The sequence below is a fragment of the Cotesia glomerata genome, linkage group LG4, assembly GCF_020080835.1.
Source record: "Cotesia glomerata isolate CgM1 linkage group LG4, MPM_Cglom_v2.3, whole genome shotgun sequence".
In the NCBI taxonomy this organism is placed as follows: domain Eukaryota; kingdom Metazoa; phylum Arthropoda; class Insecta; order Hymenoptera; family Braconidae; genus Cotesia; species Cotesia glomerata.
Window position 1 is genome coordinate 11,031,806 of NC_058161.1, and position 21,748 is coordinate 11,053,553.

A 21,748-nucleotide genomic window follows, 5' to 3' on the forward strand; every position below is an offset into this window, starting at 1 on the left:
GATATAGTTTATCATTGGATAAAATTTTATCCTGGATTGAAAAACTGGCCCTTAATTGTAAGAAGCTTGTAATTTCGATATAATCTTTTATGATACATACACATTACGATGTTGTAGGCATACTCTATACTATGCACTAATTTAAATTCGAAAAAGTTCTCAAGTTTTTTACTGAGGGCACCACTTCCGCCGCTTCTGACTGTTCTTACAGTTCTAACTAAAATTAGGAAAACAGCATGAGACACCTCCAGGCATTTCAGCGAATTAGGGAGTCACTTGAACTTGTGGGATCTACTGTTTATATAGTCCTCCATATTTCGTGGTTGAAAGCAAAAAAAAAAAAAATAATCAGATGTCCAACAAAAAACCAAAGAATTATTATTATTATTATTATACTTTGTTGTAGTTTAGCATTAAATATAACAAATTAACTAATTTTTTTCAATAATCATTCAAATTTTCGCATAGTTAAAAAAAATAAGCTAGGTATGAAACTGAACGGATTGCATATTGGATTAATCATAAAGTACAGTGTATTTAGTTTTTTTTTGTGGAATTATTTAAAAAGTTGGAAATGAAAAATGAAATAATCAAGTAATCGATCACAATAATGTCAAAAATAAAAATTTATCAGTATAAAATTAAAAAAAAAAATGGCGAAGTGAAAAAATCGTTTAATAAGTTTAATTGAAATGAAATTTTATTCAAGAAGAAAAAACGTCATTAAAGGAGCTATAGTCATAAAAAATAAATAATGTAAGTACGTAAATTATTGTTGAAGATTATTAAGTCAATACAATACTTATCTTACTTAGCTATTAAACCATATAAATTAATACTAATTTCATAGTTTTCTTTATATTTTTCAGCTATTAATATTGCTCAATATTTTTAACTATTAACTAATTTTTAGTGAACTTTAATTAACACGATCATTAATCATAATTCTTTATTGCATTTAAAAGCTTTGACAGCCTTGAAATTATGCGATTATTGAATCAATAAATCTATTATGATTAACAATAATTTACTAATTGGGGCTATTTTTTTTTAATTATATTCACCCATATAAAAAGTTACATGCTAACTGCTTAAATTTAAACAATACTCTTTTTTCATAGGTTAAAATTTTCATATGTGTAGTATCCTTTTGAAAACGTTCATGTAGATTTTTTTTTAATTTGTACAAATTTGAAAAGCAGATATAAATTTTTCGAAACAAACCAAATATATTTTTCTTTGAATTAATAATAATTTTAATTAAATTGATCAAAATTTAAATATGAAATAGTCTTATATATTTAATTTTCTGTAAGAGCAGTTTGAAAATGAAAATAAATATGACACTCAATCAGCAGACACCTAACCATTTTTTGGTTTTTTTTTTTTTTTAATAAACTAATAATGAGAGAATTTGTGAAAATTGCAACCAATAAACAGTGCCTTTTTTTATTTCTATACGTGAATATTTTTTCTTATTTTCTTAACATTAATTAATTTATTTTAATAATCCTAAAAATAGTCAGGTGTCTGTTAAGGAGGTCCTTTCGCCATCAATGTTAAATAAAAAATATTAGATTACGCATAAAATTAGTTTTTATCTAATAGTTAAAGTCCTTATTTATCTACTAGTAGTTTAATTTAGTCTTTACCGTGAAAATTTTTGAAAAAAAAATTTTTAAAAATGTTAGTATTTTTTCCGAGTCTTACGAGAAAGTCAGACCTTAACAACTTTCTCGAATTATGGTATTAACTACCGATTAGATGGGATAAAAAAAAACTCAAAATAAGGTTTTTGAAATATTCAGGTTTCATTTTTTGCAATAAAATATTTAGGTTGCCGTGGAATATATGGAGAAATTAAAATTATAAAATCACAAAAAATTCTCAAGCAACCTACATTAAAATGAAGTCAAAACATTTGGCAACGTTGCGTAGCGCGCAAGCTTCAGACCATTCAATAAATTCAAACTAATTTATTTATTTACACTGACTGCAAAAACTTAAACGTGGTTAAGGTTATATTGTGCATATGAAAATGTAAACAACCGAAGTACAGCGTTGCCAAATCATGGATAGGTTACTAGCATTTAACTAATTTTTTTTTTTTATTTTCAAAATTTCAACGATCAATGCCTCATATACTATTTATTTTTTAATTTTAGGAATTTTTATAGGTTTTTACTTTAATTTATCGTATATTGACTACTACAGTTGTTTTGACTCAACTGGAGCGAAAGGACTTCCTTAATTTCAGTATTATAAAAAATACATAATATTTTAGTAAAATATTACAGTATATGAATCATACAGATTGTAGACAAATAAAAAAGAGTTATGCTTAAAAGTAGTCAATTTAGCATGTATGCATAATTAATTTACATAAATATATTTCAGTAACATAAGAAGTGTTATGTAGATCTGTGAATGAATAAAAAAGTAGAGCGATGTATGGAGGTGGTGAACAAACAGTATCCGAAGGTTGGAGAAAACCATTGGATTTAGTTACTACTGTGGATCCAAATGTTAGTTCGACTATAGTTGACAATGAACATTTTTGCAAGCTAGTTTTATATAAGGAAATTCAGAATTCAAGGTCATTAACATATAAGTACAATTGATACAAACTATGGTAAAAAAAATAGCAGACGTTTCTTTGGTTCAGAAAAAAGTATCTCGAAGGATTAGCTTCCATTTGACTCGAATAAATAGTAGCATTGAAAAGGATATGCTTAAATAATCTGTGGATATTTCTTTTGCAGGAAAGCTTAGACTCATTCTTCGGAATACATTATCTCTAATAAAGGTTGAACAATTTACTTTTATTAACAAATAAGCTATTATTGAAAAAAATTATTAAAAATATGCACATGAAGGTTTCGAAAATGTATCTCTTATTTACATTTAAATTGTTTATTTTTTATTTAAAAACGATTGATGTTTGCTATTTTAATCGTCATAGAAAATTATATTACTTTAAATTGTAAATTGTATATTTATTATAAATTTTTGATTTCAGAGTGAGAATATGGGACGCAGTGATATTAGTACCAAATTTACTACTATTATTATTTATAGCAATAAGATTTAATCGTGCTCGACTAAAATTGAGAGCCACTAGCAGCCCAATTTTTTTAGCATTTTATGGACTTGTAATTTGTAATGTAGTAATATCAGTGATAAGATGCGTTGTATCAATGACAGTAAATGCTGCTGCTAATATTGGTGGAAAAGCTGATAAAATATTGTGGGTCACAGTAAGATTTTTCTTGTTATCAACTGAAATGAGTGTTGTCATCTTCGGATTAGCATTTGGTATGTTGAACAGCAGTCTATTTTTTTTTTTTTCTTTTTTTTTTTTTTTTTTTTTTTTCATTCCATTTTAATGATATTTCTAGAATAAATAAATTTATTCTAACTGGATATGAAACGTTTTGTAAGATTTTGTAGGGAAAATCTGGTTAGATTTCATAACCGATTGGTTCAATAATTCAGATATTATTTAAAAATTTTTTTTCAAACTTTAGTTTTTTTTTTTTTTTTCAACTATAAATCACTTCATATTTCAAATAAAATTTTGAACTAAAGGTAATTTAAGATTTTACTATTCGCATTATTTTTCGAACTTTCGTAATTTGTATGGTAAGTGATGCGCTAATGCGTTAAACTGAGCGTAGCATTTTCAGCTTTTACCCATTTTTCAAATTTAATAATAAAATTGTATATTTTATATTAATAATAACATTGTGTATTTTAAAATTTAAAAAAATAAAATTTTTTAGTATTCGAAAGAAAAAAACAATTTTACATATTATTTATATGAAAAAATTAAAATTTATCGAGCTCGTAGGAACTTTTGAGATGATGGGAAGAAAACTTCTTTCTCTCGAAGCACCTTATTTTATCTATAAAATAATTAGAGTGAAAAGGGTATAAACGATGAAAATTTTTTTTTAGAATGTTTTTTTTTTTCGAATGAGCAACATTTGTTGAATTCAAAACTGGTTTCAGCTAACAATAATTTTTCAACACTTATACGCTTCGAATTCTAACTTCATCCATCAACTTTTTTCCATTTTTCATAAAAAATGATTCATAAACTTGAGCTGTAAATAATTTTAAATATTATTTTATTTTGCTAGGCCACCTTGATAGCCGTTCAAGTATAAGAAGAGTTTTATTTGCTACGTCTCTTATAGCTTTAACTTTCACAATAACTCAAGGAACTCTAGAATTAGTTTTACCAGACGATACATTTCATATTCCCAGCCGGGATTTTTATGTGTTTGGTCATGGTGGGATGATGTTTTGGTTTTGCAGTAGTCTTGTATTCACTTTAATTTATTTCTTCATATTGTTACTTCCGTGGATAAGATTGCGAGATAAATTAAACCTACCAAGTAAGAATTTATAAATTTATAATTCATACATTTAATATTATTTTATACACCTTCACTATACGAATGAGTATAAGATAAGAGCATTAACATTGAAATACGAATTGGAGGTGAAAAAATCAATCACAAGATAGTTTTATACTTATTCTAAATTCATGCAACAATTTTTTGAAACAAACTCTCAAAGAATATTCAACGAGATATAATTTCAATTAATATAGTACGTTGATTGTATTTTTGAACGTTGTATTATTCTTTCAGTCTACTCCTTTTTATTTTTACATTGTATCTAAAATGAGCTACTTTTATTTGTAAAAAAAATAAAAAAAAAAAAAAAACGTGACATCAACTCAGTCTGTGTGAATAATTCGAATTAAAAAATTATTTGTATTTAATTGATTGTTGAGATGTCTACATAAACAATACTTATTTGCATTCAGAAAATAAATGTTATTTTTTGTATATTTAAGTTACCCAAATTAGCCGTGGAATCCAGAAATACTTTACTGCATTATTGCACCGCTTAAAATAACCTGTACTGTTTCATGCTTGAAAAATTAATTTATCCGGAGAAGTTCAACGCCCATAATTAATTGATCTTACTTAGGAATCAACGTAGATATACAGTTTGAATTATATCTATTTACATTATTAAGAATCTGTGAAAGGTTATTGTTCAAAATCTTCACACGTTTCTTACTAGTAATAACTCAATTTGGTATCGCTTTCGATCTATAATTACATACGCTTAGAAATAACAGTAGCTTCATGAAGCCCGTGTAATGTATAGTATTCGTAGGTTTATACAGAAGATTTTATACTTGAAATATATATTTATGTTCGCTTTTAATTTTTTCGCTCAATGCATTAGTCGAAAGTCGAAATTTTATTTTTCTGTGTTAAATTTCTTAAATGCGTAAATATATTTGATAGTTTTATACCAAGTGTGCTAGCAAATTTATTAGTGAGGCTTTTGTTGATAGTTCAACAAGCAAAAAAAAAATATACCAGTAAAGCTTGTTGTAATTTTTGAAAACACCACTCTTAGACACATCTATCTTAGAAACTCATAAGAAATTATATTATAAATCATAACATATCAAGTACGTAGAGTTAGAGATGTTGATTATTGTAGACGAAATCATAAATTAAAAATCATAAAGACCTCTTGAAGTATACTGTCAATTTCTGTAACGTCGCTATCTTAAATGAATTGTTATTTTTTTATTACTTGCAATTCGTAGTATACTTTTTAGTACCATTTGCAAAGTTATTACAAAATATTCTGTGAGTACTTGTTACAAAAATTAATGTATTTGTATTATTAATTAATTTAATGTTGTCTAAAATATAATCTTTATTATTTTAGCACGTAAAAGTTTTTACGTTTATGTTGGCATATTGACAACTTTAAATTTGGTCCAGTCAATAGGAGCAGGTTTATTGAATTACTCACAAGATCTCGTCGGATTATGTGTGATTGATGTAACAGCTGCGATGTATCTTACACTGTTTACTCCATTGGTCTATCATACTTTCTTATCTGAATTTTTCGGGTATGTATAAACATATAAAATTCAAGTATAATAAAAATTTATTTAAATAAACTTTATACAAAAATTCAACTAAACGTTTTAATAGAAAAAAGTATACAGTCAAAAAAGCCTGCTTCGCCCATTATTAAGTCAAAAACATTTTCTCTGAAGACTACTTTAGTAAGTGATAGCCTCATATGAAAAATTTTTAAGATAGTATGTAAAGAAATGAAAGATTTTGTTATTGTTTAGAAAAAAATTTTAGTAGTTTGTGGGAAAAAAATTTCGAAAAAAATCAAATGATACTTTCACTTCGAAAAAAAAGATTCGAAGCTTAAAACTCCAAAGAAAGCTCTAATTCGAACATTATTATAAAAATATTATATGTATTATGTATACGTTAACTGTCCAAAAATTTCGAACTCTTTTTTTGTAGGTGCTGTCAGAATGCATAAATACGTTACATACTCAATAAAATAGTGTTAGTATTTTTGTGCTTAGATCAAATAGTTTTAAAAAATTTAGAAATCGGTTGACCGCGCACGCCAAGCCCAAAACTTCTTACTAAATTTGAATTTGAAGCGCCTTAAAATGTATTTTTTGGTTAATATTTGAGCTGTTCAAGCTCAAAGCACCGTTTTTCACATTTTGAGTTCGAGCTCATAATGTATTTATTACACTCTATAACTTTTGAATGCGTCGTTCGATATTCTTTTTTAAAAAAGTATTCGACGCAGCTTTTTAAGCACAAAAAGAAAATATATATGTTTATATTGATTTATTGAGAAATCTCGAAGATATTTTAAAGAATACTGAAAAACACAATTTTGTGAATTTTTAAATAACTATAACTCTTGAATGCGTAGTTCGATTTTTATTTTTAAAAAAGTATTCGACGCAGTTTTTAAAGCACAAAAAGAAAACGTACAGGTTTATTTTGATTGGTCGAGTAATTTCGAAGATATCTTAAAAAAATACCGAAAAACAAAATTTTATGAATTTTTAAACAACTATAACTTTAGAATGCGTCGTTCGATTTTCATTTTCGAAAATGCATTTGACGTAATTTTTTAAGCACAAAAAATGTATACATGGTTTTATTATGATTTTCCGCACGCTTTAAAGTTATTTTAAAAAAACATGAAAATTCAAATTTTTTTTTTTTTTTTATTTCTTCAGTACGGCTCGATGGATTAACTCTCAAATATAATCAGATCTAAGTTTTGATAAACTATTTCGAACGACATGTCGTAGAATTCAATCGGTTGATTCGTTTTTAAGAAACCGTACGACAAAAATTTATTTACACACACACACACACACACACACACATACACGGCCGGACACCTCGACGGGAATAGTCAGAATAACTTCCTGGGACCTCACAACGTGGAGATCCGATGAAAACTCGACTTTCGAAAACCGGACCGAAATCAATAACTTCCCTTTAGTGGAAACTTTTCAATTTTCTTAGCGGGAAGTTAAAAAGTGTTCTGTAGTGCTTCTTCAATACGGGATGTTTTTAAATTGCATAATATTGTTTAAAAAAAACAATCAGGTGTCAAGTGATGAAATCATCTTCATCATTATCATTATAATCATCATCACCTACAACAATATTCATAACTAACATCTATTACTTTATTATAATTGATATTACATTAATTTGGCGCCTGATTTCGAACTACTATTGTCGATACTGCAGGTGTCAATTGTTAAATACTAAATCTCATTTGGTTTACATAATAGACTTTGCTATTGAACGTCGTATTGGAGAGAGAGATTGATTTATTGATTGATTGATTGACTACCATGATATAATATTGTATGAAATTTTATTAAATTCTGAACAGTAATGCTCCGACCAAAAATACTTAACTTAAAGACAATATTCTTCAATTTTAGCGACAATTTGGAAATGGTTGCCTAAGAGATAAGATTTATTTGGGTTCTAAGGAGCTATGCAATAAATAAAAAATTAGGAAAACGGTTGACCCTGAAGGCAATCCCTGCAACTTCCCGCCAATTCTATACCTAAACGCTTGAAATTGCACGTATGACGTTTTTGAGATTTTTGAGCTCAAAATATAATTTATGTGATATTTTGAGCTCGCTGAGGTCAAAGAGATAGTATTTCTATGCATTTGAGCTCTTTGAGCTCAAAAGTCTTATGACCCAGATTTTACTTTTTGTATTTGAGTATTTTAGTTTATTTTTTATTAATTACTTAAAAATGAATAGAAACAATTATTGTTATTAGTGCGGCGATTATTATTTAATTATTGTATTTATTTAGTTAATAATTTTATATTATTGTTACCGAAGGTATGATTAAAATTAAGAAATTGAGCGTGTGAGAAATTATTATGAAGCCGAGCGAATTAATTGTAAAAGAAATTAAAAGACTGGGAAAAATATTCTAAGTTCCGAACAAGATTTAGTATGGGAAAGCGATGAATGGATATAAAATGAAGGAAATGACGATTATTATTTTGTAAGAAATAATTTAGGTAAGCGAAGATTTTATAAGTCCCGAGGACAATTTAGTATGGAAAATCAACGAATGGATATATAATGAAAGAAATTGCGATTAAAATAATAAAAAATTGTGAATTTGACGAAACGAATGGATAGAGAATGAAGGAAATTACGATTAAAATAATAAAGAATTGAGTTTCGAAAATAAAAACTTAGAATTTGGCGAGACGAATGGATAGAAAATGAAGGAAATTACGACTAAAATAATAAATAATTATTTTTGAATGCTAGTTCGAGGGCACCGGACAGGTGTCTAAAACGACCCTTCCGGTTCGTTACAAGAGAGTTGGGGGAAAAATGATAAACGCCAAAATTTGGCTCGATAAAGCAAGCAGTTCTTTCTCAGGAGAATTACTCGGGCGAATACTCTTCACCAAGTAATTCCAGAGGATGATACTCTACCTGGAGTCTGACCAAGGCCCAGGTAAGTATCATGAACCGACCGGATGAAACTGCTTCTCCCCGTGCCGAAGCCTACAGCTGAGGTACGGTAGGTGATCCTAAGCCGTGTAGGTGGGGGCGAAGAGGACACTCTCCATTCGCTCTCGGGGTAGAGGTTTAGGCCCAGGGGTGACGGCTAGTCTCCTGGGGAAGCGGGGAACCAGCTCTTGACAGTTAATTCGCGATTTTGAACCGCGAATACGTGTGAAAAGAGTCTTCTAATATATTGTTTAATTTGTTTATATTGTTTATATCGTTTATTAACATGATCAGGCCAATAAAGAGGTTTTCCTTTTTCTTTGATTTATTTAAAATGAAGTGTTTTGTTTATATTTTGTTATTGATAATGTAATCCCCGTTTATGACCCTGGACTCCGGCGAGCAAATTTCGAGCCGGGGACAAATTAGTTTAATTAGATATTTTTATAATTTTTGAAAACGTGGACGTTACAGTCTGATAGAAGCTTCATAGAACACTATTTTTGAAATTTTCAAATCACAATAACTTTTGAATGGATCAACAGATTTTCACGCAGTTGGTGGCATTAGACGCAGTTTTTTAAGCTTCATGAAGAATCTTCAAGTTTAAATTGATAGAGTGAAAAATTTCGGAGTAATTCCGAAAAAACACTTTTCGGTTTTCTTTCGTTAACGATAACTTACGAACGAATCAACCGATTTTGACCGGACTGGCGGCGATCGACGTAGTTTTTTTGATGTTAAGAACTGATTAGTTTTTGGAATTTATCGGTAAAGCCGTTTAAAAGTTATTCCAAAAAAACCACTTTTGAAAAAAATTTTTTTTGTAGTTTTTTTGCGATTTGTCAAAATCTACCGGTCCGAATCGTTCAAAGGTATTCAAAGTCTAAGTTTGGTCAAGCCCTTTCGAATGGCACCAATCGCGATCAAATCGGTCAAGCCGTTCAAAAGTTATAAGAGGTTTACATACACACACACACACACACACACACACACACACACACACACACACACACACACACACACCTCGTATCGGGCTTGCTGGGTCCCGCATCGGGCGCCTCCCCAGGTGGCGGATAGGGGAATGCCCGGCATATCTGCACGTCAGATGCGTCGGGTACCGAGGAAATAGAATACTCGGGGTGGACCAAAACCTGGCAAAAGATGATATGAAAATGACAGATCAATTTCAAACATCGTCTACGGTGCAGAGGGGGGATACCTCAGTGCTGGCGAGGGAAGGCGTGCAAACGGGCCTAAACTCGTCGTTATCAAGCGACCGTTTGAACAGCGGAGTAGACCCCATGGCTCTGCTGTCTAGCAATGCTAACAAGGTTACAGGGAGTACGAAATCAGCCCAGATGGCAGAGAACGGACAGCTGAGCAACATTCCTCCAAAAAGTGGAGGACCTTTTGCTCCTGTCACTAATCAAACCTACCGAGGAAGAATCAACTCTGTACCGACCGTTATAGGCCAACAGTCACCAATGGAGAGGCTCGGCAGCAAGATCGAAGAGTTAGCCGACTTCATAAAAAACAAGAAGAATCTCCATCATGAGATCAGAAAATTGGTTACGTCTATTAGTACGGCATATAGGTTAGCCAACAAATCACCAGGCATGTCGGCCTCAACGACCCAAATAACTCCGAGTCTGACCAAAAAACCACAGCCACCTCTGGTCACTCCTAAAAAATTACCACAGCAAGGAAAGGGCAACAACAAGAAGAGGCCGCTGTCCACGCCCAGTCCTTCCGCAGAAATTGACAAGCCAGCACAGAAAAAGACAGCCCGGGATGATACCTGAACCAAAGTGAGTCGGCAAAACAAGAAAAAGAAAGAACAGGAGCCAGCGGCTCAATCTGCTACAGCCCAAAACCAGGCAAACAATGGTGGCTCCAAGAAACGGAGGAGGAAAAAGACAAGAACTAAAGCTGTGCTTGTCCAACCAGCTGAAGAGCGAACATACGCCGATCTCCTCAAGGAAATCAAGGCCAAGGTAAGCCCTGTCGAGACGGGCGTAGATATAAAGTCTATTAAAAAGACGAAACACGGAGGCGTTCTCCTTGAAATGGCTCGAAAGACCGAAGACAGCAAGGCTTTCACCGATGCAGTAAAGGCAGCCACTGCAAACATCGGCACAGTCAAACACCAACGACAACGATCGAGATCCTCGACTTGGATGAAATTTCTACCGAGAGCGAAGTCCGTGAAGCACTCAAACGTGAATTCACTGACAGCCTGGAGGTCAAACGGGTAAATTTGACAAAACCCACACCACGAGGCAATCGGGCAGCCTTCTGCGAAGTAGACGAGGCCAGTGCGATTAAGGCCCTTGACAAGGCCCGTATAATGATCTGTTGGGTGAACTGTCGTATACGCCCAGTTGCAAAAGTAACACGCTGTTTTAAATATCTTGGTTTTGGACACCAAACACGTCAGTGTGCGGGACCAGACAGAAGCAAGTGCTGCTACAAATGTGGTGGAGAAAACCACAAGGCCGTAAACTGCACGGAGAAGCCAAAATGCTTCCTTTGTGCTCCGGACAAAAATGCCCAGGATGGTCTATGCCATATTTCTGGCACTGGAGCTTACAAGGCATTCCGCACAGCACTTGTAGAAGCCACGAGAGGGCAGAAATGACACGCATACTACAAGGCAACCTGAATAGGTGCGCCTTGGCGCAAAACCTGCTGCGCCAGCGTGTCTTTGAAGATAAAATCGACGTCTGCTTTATCTGCGAGCAATATCTAAACATCGAAGGTAAAACATGGTTCGCAGACGAAACTGGCATGGCAGCAATTTGGATTGTGAACACGAAGAACGTTACCGTCAACAACAGCGGAAGTGGAGCAGGTTTTGTCTGGATTCAAACCCCCACAACCTACCTTATGAGCGTCTATCTCTCACCTAACGAAGGGATTAGTGTGTTCCGACAGAAACTGGCGAATATAGAAAATGCGGTCACTAAATTCGACGGCGAAGTCATCGTAGCCGGAGACTTCAACGCTAAATCGGCTGAGTGGGGTGCTGCTTTCTCCGACACCAGAGGTAACGAGGTCACTGACGTCGCGGCTAGACTCGACCTTATAGTGCTGAACACCGGGAGCACCACGACCTTCAGAAGACCAGGGTACCAAGAATCCATCCTCGACATCTCGTTGGCGACTCCAAGGACTGCCAACATGATCAAAGACTGGACTGTATCCGAAGAATACAGCGGCAGTGATCACCAGTTCGTGACATTCAACGTTGGATTGGCATCTGCTTCGGTTCCACAACGAGACCTTTCTAAGCGGAAGTGGAATGCCAAGAGGCTTGATCTAGAGGCATTGCAAGCTTCACTTGCACGAAGCTGGTCTATCCTTCAGAATAAGCCGACTCCGGATACCTGCAGCGAGACGGAAAAGGCAGTGCTAAATATGATGAAGGAAATTGCTGCCGCATGTGACGCCTCTATGCCGCGGCTGAAAAATCAGAGTTTCCCTCGGCCGGCGTTCTGTTGATCAACAGACATAGCAGAACTCCGGAAAAAATGCCACAGACTACGTCAGCTAGCAACGAGAGCTGCGAAACGCTTCCCCAATCAAGATCTACATTTGGGCGAGTATAAGCAAGCCAAAAAGAACCTAAACCGAGCAATCAAAGCAAGCAAAGCGAAACTGTGGCAAGAGATCTGTAACGACCTTGATAAAGATATCTGGGGTAAAGCCTACCAAATTGTCACCAAACGACTTGGAAAAGCTCCACCAGAGACGCCGAAGTCTCCAGCCTTAATGGACAGCATTGTAGCGGAGCTTTTCCCCAACTACCCGCCGCGGGAGAAGAAACACTACACTAAAAACAGCGAAGTAACACCCTTTACAACTAAGGAACTACAAGACGCGGCCAAGTCACTCAAAACAGGAAAGGCACCCGGCCCTGATGGCATCCCGGCATCGGTGATCAAGACTGTAGCCCTGAAATACCCAGACATAATCCTGAACACCTACAACGCATGCTTGGCAACTGGCTCGTTTCCCGCAGTCTGGAAGCGGCAGAGATTGGTTCTGCTAGATAAAGGCAAAGGTGGCCCTATAACACCCTCGTCGTTCAGACCACTTTGCATGCTGGACATTGCTGGGAAATTACTCGAAAAGCTTATGCAGGGAAGACTACGAAACGACATCGATCGTGCTGGAGGCTTTGCCGCAAACCAACATGGCTTCCGGAAAGAACGTTCAACAGTCGGCGTGATCCAGACAGTCGTAGGGACAGCGAGAGAAGCATGGACTGGTAGCCTCAAAGCTCGTAAAGTATGCATTCTCCTCACGCTAGATGTCAAAAACGCATTTAACAGCGCGAATTGGGGAGATATCCTAGACCCTCTGGAACACAAATTTGACGCAAAGCCAGAGAATTTGGCACTAATCGACAACTACCTTGAAGAAAGAAAGCTAATAGCGGAAACTACAGAAGGACCACAAGAATACGCCATAACGGCTGGCGTGCCGCAAGGCTCAATAATGTGGCCCGTTTATGGAACGCCGACTATGACGAGCTTCTTAAGATTCTGTTACCAAAGCAAGTAGAGCTAATGGGCTTTGCAGACGACGTCGCGACCACGATAATAGTAGACAGCGTAGAGGAGGTCGAACTACTAGTTCGAGAAACCATTGATGCCGTCGAGACTTGGCTCGATAAACACCACCTGAAACTCGCCAAGCACAAAACCGAGATGGTCGTTCTGACTCGTCAAAAATGGTTCCCAAAACCATTCGCTGTGGACATGGAAGGAACAACACTAACGTCAACAAGGGCCCTGCGCTATCTGGGGGTAATGATAGACGAGAAACTATCTTTTCGCGAACACCTCGATACTGCATGCCAAAAAGCCAGCAAGACGGTGTCTAGCCTAGCAAGAATTATGCCCAACACCATGGGACCAAGAACAAAAAAGAGAAGAGTTCTTCTAGAGGCAGTCCACTCGGTACTGCTTTATGGAGCTGAGATATGGGCAGACATATTAAAGCAGAAGACCTACCGGCGAAAGATAGCAGCAGTACAGTGGTGAGGCGCTCTCAGGGTTGCCTGCGTCTACCGCACAGTTTTCGAAGCTGTATTGGTCATTGCAGGAGCCACGCCCATCCACCTATTAGCGTTCGAGAGAGTTAAACTCTATGACGCTAAAGATAGTGACGAAAACATGAAGGACGCAAGAACGAGGATAAAGGCGGAAACGCAGCAAGAGTGGCAGGACCGATGGACATCGGGAGAGACGGGCAGATGGACAGCGCGCCTGATCCCAAACATCAACGTCTGGCTTTCTCGAAAGCACGGGGACACGGACTTCTTCCTGACCCAGCTATTGACGGGACATGGGCAGTTCAATGCCTATCTTTTCAAGATGGGTTTGCACAGCACACCAACGTGCAAATACTGCCCAGACAAAATTGACAACGCCGAGCACACGTTTTTCGAGTGTAATCGGCGGAAGGACGACAGAATCAGCACCGAAGAAACAATAGGCACAATGCTCTCCCCTGAGAGCTTGGTAACCTGCATGATCACAAAAGAAGAAAACTGGTCAGCTGTCGCAGCCTACGCGCAGCGCCTTTTAAATGAAAAAATCGCAGAAAGAGATTAGAAACCAGTAGTAACAAGAAGTAGGTGTCGTGAGACACAACATGGACTGGATCGAAGTAATGCTAACGCGGCCCCGATCTAGTCTTCCCTGTAACATCTATGGGGAAAGGAGAGAGGAGGATGTTTAGTCGGTATTGTTGCAAAATAATATTGACTTCTGAGTCCGACATACCCAGGCACCAACACCTAGTCCTGGCACCAACACCAAGTCCTGGCATACGTAAATGTATTTTACCTCCTCTATAAAAAAAAAAAAAAAAAAAAACACACACACACACACACACACACACACACAGACACCATCGCGGGAATAGTCAGGGAAGCTTCCTAGGACCTCGAAACGTCGAGATTCGATGAAAACTTGATATTCGTAAAACGGGGTGAAAACAATAACTTCCCGATTTTCCTAGCAGGAAGTTAAAAATATTCACAAACTATAACTTCCTAATTTTTGAAAATCTTCGATTTTCTTAGCAGGAAGTTAAAAAAACCCAATTTAGCCTTCAAAAAGTATTCAAGATAACTGTCTCGTTCAAATCAGCAGCTAATGACGTATCGAAAGTTAATAAGTATAGAAAAATGATAAATAAGGAACAAAATTTACTAATTAGGATTCCGTTAGATAACGTATCCAACAAAACAGTTATATTACAAACATTGGTGTATATCGTTATTCATTTAATGATATTATTTAATGCAGAAGATAAATTTTATAACATATGTAGTAAGAACAAAAGTGAACCGTATAATAACGTATTTGTAGTAGTATAAGGCAGGTTAGTTTGGAGTAGGCGTTAATAAAGTTTCATATACTATACGATTTAATTCTTACAGAGTTTTAATATTGTTATGTCTGGTATAATAACATTTACAATTGTGAGCTACATTAACCATCTAAATCCTATAGGATTTTATTGATATATCAATAAACATAAAAGTTACATTATTATTTTATTAAAGTAATTATTAGCAGAATTTTGGAATAGAATTGTCTTTTTCATTGAAATTCTAACACAGATAACTTGTAAACAGTACATGAGTAACTAAAGTGTATGAATGTTACATTTGTGAGTATTAATGAGTCAAGTACTTTTAAAAATAAGTGTAATCTGTATACAAATATATGTGAGTATGTATCGTGATGTAATCTTTCATGTATATGATTAATTTTAGTTACGGTTTTTAAATAAATACAAATGTATACTACTTTCTAAATTCTGATCACAATAATTATTGAGTAAAAATTAATACTGAAAATTTGTGATCTTGAGTTCACGTTGATAACACGCGGGCGGAGGTTATTAAGCGTAATCATAATTATACGAAGATCTTCCAAATTGCGTAATAGCGGCGTTGACCGCTGTCTTCAGTTAAACGGATAATTATATGACATAGACATAACTATAATTAATTATTTTATCACTCAAAGTTGTGCAGTTGTCATATATTTTTATTTTACCAATACTCTAAATTATGTATTATAATATCACCCATACTGATGAGCTGGCGCCTAAAGCCTATTTATTTATTTATTTACTCATAAGTGGGTAATTAATACAGTCAAGAGAAGAGTTAATGTATGTGATTATTGTTAAGATTCATGTTGTTTTTTACTTTAGGATGCCAACCCGGCAAATCAATAAATTATTGATTGATTTAGGTGATTAGTTTAAATTTCGTCACTATTTCCTATAGATAAGCTACTCACATGCAATCATTTCGGTATACAGATACAGAAAAATCTATGGATTTAGATTTTTTTATTCACTATACAAATTTACTGTTGAATCAAAACTTTAATTCAATAGTTTTCTTATACACTGAAGAAGAAAAACTATGATGAGAAGCATCTCAAGTATCGATAAGCTAGTTACATTACGATAGCGATCTGAATAGCTGTTAGTATACGTTTCCTTAATTTAACTAACTTTTAGGTAGCTAAAAGCATATCATAATTAGAATATTCTATCGTCCGGGTTTTAAAACAGTTTTTTTTTTTTTTCGATGCATCGGAACTTTACATAGCAAAAACAGAAAAGATTTAAGAGCGTATCTCATATATTTTATTTTGTAAAAATAACACACAACTCTTTTTGAATCAGGTAATACTCTCGAAGGCCACAATTCAATATTCCAGAACTGATTCGGCTTAAGATATATCATCATAAAAAAAGCAAGGTTGATTTTGTAAGAACTGCGTTAACCATTGAGAATCTGCAAAACTATAAACCAGATTAACAGTGTGCACATAACTAGATTTATGATATATCAAAGCGAGATAAGAGTAAATTAAAAGTGTATTAGATAACTGCCTAGAAAATTTTTGCTATTCAATTCTGAAATTTATACGTCAGTAATACGTATGAAGTTATAATTATCGATTTTATTTGAATCACGTATGCAAATGAACTAAAAAACCACAATCATTGAGGAATCAATTTGAACTTTTAAAGAGTAACTAAATGGTCCAAATGAATAGTTAATAGAACAACCAATTAATCTTGGCCGTTTTAAGATGTAGTAATTTTAACTAAATATTCATAAATCTTCGAAAAAGCTGAATTTTTTCACTGTAAAAGTAACTTAGAGTATGTTGATGAAGCGTTGAATTTATCAACGGTTGACTCTAAGTAAAGAGACAATAACTGTTTATAACATTTAGTAGAAAAACCATTCAAAATTACAAACACACTTAGTCACGCTGATAATTTATATAAAAATCATATTCTTTTCATGAAAGAGCATCTAAAAACTTAAAGTCTGAAAAATACGAAATAATTTGAAATGTCGAAAACGGGTGGTTAAGAAAATTATAAATGTGTTTTTCATCAGTTTTCAAAACATTTAAAATTTTAAATCAAATCAAAAGAGGTCACCCAAACAAGTTGTTTATTTAGCATAAAATTCTCTATATATTAGATGTAAAAGGTAAATGCTGTATTTTTTCGGTACATTTCAATCTACTACGCTACTATTACTAAATAAAATTGAAGCTTAGATAAAACCAACTGAGTAAAAATGACACCGACTCTCTATGAAGAAAGAAGTTTCAGAAAGTAGTTCCATAACACCACTTAGCGCAATATATTGAACTTTCAACATTTTTATCACTAAAATCTTAAATAATTAAGGAATGTAGATTAAGTTTTTTAAATCAATAAAATGGATCGGTACATTAAAATATAAACTGATTAAAATTTATGTAATTATAAAGTATAATAATTCGACAAGAGCAGATCGCAATCTTCTATGCGAAGTGTTGCAAGGCATACAAAATAACTCATTTTAATAAATATGATTTCGTATTCATATTGTTCAGACAAATAATTTTTTTGTTTTTAGTGTTTCACAGCCATCTATAATGTTTTCATATAAAGCTCAAGTGGATGACGCAATGGAAGATGATATTGTATCATTACCTTTCTCATCACTCAAAACTGACAGCGACTATATTTATCAGGTATATTATTTGCTCATACACTGATAGAAAAATGAAAAAATCACTTTGAAAAATTCTTCTGTCTTCAATCAAGCCAAAAATTTCTTAAACAGATAAAATTTACTCAAACCCAGAAAAAGTTCTTACTTCAAGAAATTTACTACTTTCTTCAAAGTAATTTTCTTAGTCCAAAGATTTGTTTTTGAAATAAGTTCATTTTTTTTGTAAGTGTAGACTCTTGAATGTTTCATATAGTTACAGTTCTAATAATTTTATGGATGTAAATTCTTTATTGTTTGTAAAGTACACACTCAGATCTTTTAATTGCAAAAAGTTGTTACTAAAGTTATAAATGCTTGATTTAGTCGAATAAAAATTTTAAACAGAATCAGAACAATTATTCAATACAAACGTAATTTTCTTTTACATTTTAACCGAAATTCATAGTTAAGAAATTTAAAACATGATATTCTTTGTTTTTTAGAATCATAGTGTATATGATTCAACACAGTTTGACACCCATGCAACGCCTGTCAATCCACTTTACGCAGCCTCTCTACAAAGTCCTGATAGTATTACTGGTTACAGCATAGGCAGTCAGGAAACTCACATCCATGTTAATGGTTACCAGCAGTGAAGTTATCAGTTTCATTTTATCTATAATTTAAAAACATCGATAGACGATAATTTTTATGTTGTGGATTACATTTTAAATCGCAAGTGTTTTTTTATCTCGCGAATGGGAGTAATTTAATTTTTGTATATTCTAGTCCTCAGTTGTATTGATTTCATTTGTGAACATTATATTTTTATTAAAAAGTAATTAATAATACTACAAAAAAAGGCTAGTTGTGTAAGAAAAGGCTTTTTATCGAATATAAATAAAATTTTATTAGACAAATAGGTTTTTCTTAAATTTGTAAAAGTCATGAGAAAAATTTCGTGAGTGATTAAGAAGAATCGTTAAAACATATAATGAGAAATTGAATGGTGAATTAGTTTAAAAGTGATCTCATTACAATATATAAGGTATATTTATTTAATTTTAATATATTTAATAATTGATCTATTATATTACTTTCCGTCCTTTGATAGATCGTCTCAATAAATTAATATACCCTATACTTAAAGATTGTAACAAAAACTTAAATTCATCGAAAAATGTAAACCTAAAGAAAAAAGCAGAAAATCGCAAAAAGAATAAAAAAAATTGTTGTAACTGTCACAATATAAGCATGATATTTTCTTACTTTTACATCAAAAAAAAAAAAAAAAAAAAAAAACTGTTGTATACATTTTTGACTAGTAATATAAATAATATTGTCTTGCCAAATTTTAATTCTTACCCATAAATATCAATTAAATACGTTTCATTAAAAATGAAATAATTTAAATGTATAAGGTAAAATGATTTAATAATGTAATGTGTCGTTTAATGAATTAACAAATCCATTTCTTTATTTTAACTTAATAATCAGATCATTTAGTTAAAACTGTTTCATTGTCATAATATTAAACACTTATGAGATATTAAAAAAAAAATTAATTGACATTTATGCTTTTAAATTTAATTTAATGAAAACGAATGAAATTTGTATTGATGCAATAAAAAAATTGATACAATACGCATTGTATCAAGAACATTTAAACCGGAAAATTTTTAATCGCTTTTTTTATTTTATGTAGATTGAATTCTATTGAATTTTTGGCCAATAATAAGTTATACTATCAACATTTGTTATGTAACAATATACGCTACGGAAAAAAAAAAAAACAGAGTTAATTTTTAATTTTTTCAATTTTTACATGAAAAATTACTGTATAATAAATTTACTTACGCATAAACAATTGTATCGTTATTTACAGACGATAGAAATATATAATATCATAAGAAATTTAATAAAAATTTCATTTGATTGATTTTAATAAACCACAGAAAAATCGTGTAGTCGTTTACGTGGCTTATTCTAAATTATCGACCGCTCTGTAGCAACTTCTAAAATTAAATTTACAATAAATTAATAATTTCATACCTTACTAAATTTTAAATATCAATTAGTTATTTATATTATTGAGTTACAATGGGTGCATAATTTTTGGCAGTCGAGATTTTTAAGGTATTAATTACATAGTCAAGATTTATTTCAATTGAAGGAGTAATCAACTTAATAAGCAAGCTAACTCTCTTAGGCTGACCATAAACCAGTTAAATTCTGGAGTCATCACCAAATTGCCTTTTTACGCAATTTACAGTTCAGTGTTACAACTGATAAAATTTTGTATTAAGTTTGGTTATAACACAACGAAATCATTACTGGTGCAGTTATTCGACTACTTCAGTAGTTTTTGGGCCATAATAGCTCCAGTCCAAATATATCGGTACAAAATCAACTCCAGTCAAAGCGACTTGAGAAGAATGACTCGAATGGTAAATAGATTTATAAATCACTTTTTTTTTATGGTAGGAGTTGAAACAATGTTATGGGTATAATGAAATCAAGACAATTCAATTATGTTCAAATTTTCTATTAGGTTTTTTAAAGCTTGCTATAGGTGATGATGTGTAATATTGATTTTTACTTGTGACAGTGGTTGTTTGTCGAAGACACAATGAAATAAATTATTATTTTTGAGCAGCTCTAGAATGATGGTCGCACCGCATATGACTTTAAATTAAACTATCAAGTCGAATTTGGGAAACTGCTGTAGCGTGACCTTCTTATGTTTCTTAGAAGGGCGCTGTAACAAAGTAACCGCGCATAAAATAACCGCAGACAAAATAACCAAATTTTGTCATTCGGTTGTTTTGTCTCCGGTTATGGTGTCTCGGAACCTCTTAAAAGCATGTTAAACTAATTTTTTATCAATATAGGCATAATACGTTTGTCTTCGAAATAACTTAAAAGTACATCATGTTGTGCATATCAATCATTTTTTAATCGATGTCACTCATTTCTGACTGGAAAAAGCAAGCGGTCACCAGTTTTCATTCACGCGTTACTGAAAAACCGCGCACGAGAGTGCTGTTGAGTTACGGCAGTTTTAGTTAGATTGACAGCCAACGGTTTATTTATTGATGAAGATATTGGCCTAGATATGAAGATATCTAGGCCAAACAGATATGCCTGGAATCCGCAAAAAGGATTCCCCCCCCCCCCCTAAAAAAAAAACACACACACACATATAGTGACACCCCTCGCAGGGATAGTCAGGGAAGGTCCCTGTGCTCTTCAAACGTCGAGATCTGATGAAAACTCGATTTTTGCAAAACGGGGTTAAATCAATCAATAACTTACTGATTTTTGGAAATCTTCGATTTTCTTAGAGGGAGGTTAAAAATTTTTTTTAATCTTCCGGGCCAAATTGGGTAATTTTCTTAAAATATCTCAGAGGAATAGAATTCTTCAGAATACACATAGACACACGCCAGGATACCATCGTGGGAATGATCAGAATAGATTTCTAGGACCTCAAAAATGGAGATCTAATGAAAACTCGATTATTGAAAATTGAAGCTTATCAAGTTTCATTCAGATCCATGAAGAATCGTTATAATAATATAACACCTATTCAAATATTTCGGTTATTGTAGGTGCAATCGCACCCTAAAGATGTGTTCTTATAGGTATACTGTATGTGTTGACTTGCTCTACATATCAATAAAATATCTTATATAATTGATATAAAAAATATTATTCATCAATAGTAATCAATTATAAATAAAGAATTACAATATTTAATCCACACAAATTTGGAAATGAAAAATATACTAATTAATACAAGCTCTCATCAATTG

At 33.0% G+C, this 21,748-nt stretch overlaps 1 protein-coding gene across 2 annotated transcripts; it reads left to right on the top strand.

Moving 5' to 3' along the window:
- The first annotated feature begins 386 nt into the window (after nucleotides 1-386).
- On the top strand, nucleotides 387-18,809 carry LOC123263392 (transmembrane protein adipocyte-associated 1 homolog). 2 transcript variants are annotated; one of them, XM_044726130.1, is made up of 7 exons: nucleotides 391-756; nucleotides 2,398-2,596; nucleotides 3,020-3,315; nucleotides 4,143-4,400; nucleotides 5,767-5,953; nucleotides 17,856-17,973; nucleotides 18,437-18,809. In XM_044726130.1, exons 2-7 carry the CDS (start codon nucleotides 2,448-2,450, stop codon nucleotides 18,587-18,589), a joined length of 1,161 nt encoding a protein of 386 aa, XP_044582065.1. In that variant the 5' UTR covers nucleotides 391-756; nucleotides 2,398-2,447; the 3' UTR covers nucleotides 18,590-18,809. The 2 variants fall into 2 exon arrangements, with proteins under 2 accessions (XP_044582066.1, XP_044582065.1); XM_044726131.1 differs by lacking the exons at nucleotides 17,856-17,973; nucleotides 18,437-18,809 and adding an exon at nucleotides 6,039-6,096 and having other exon boundaries at nucleotides 387-756.
- The last annotated feature ends 2,939 nt before the right edge of the window (nucleotides 18,810-21,748 follow it).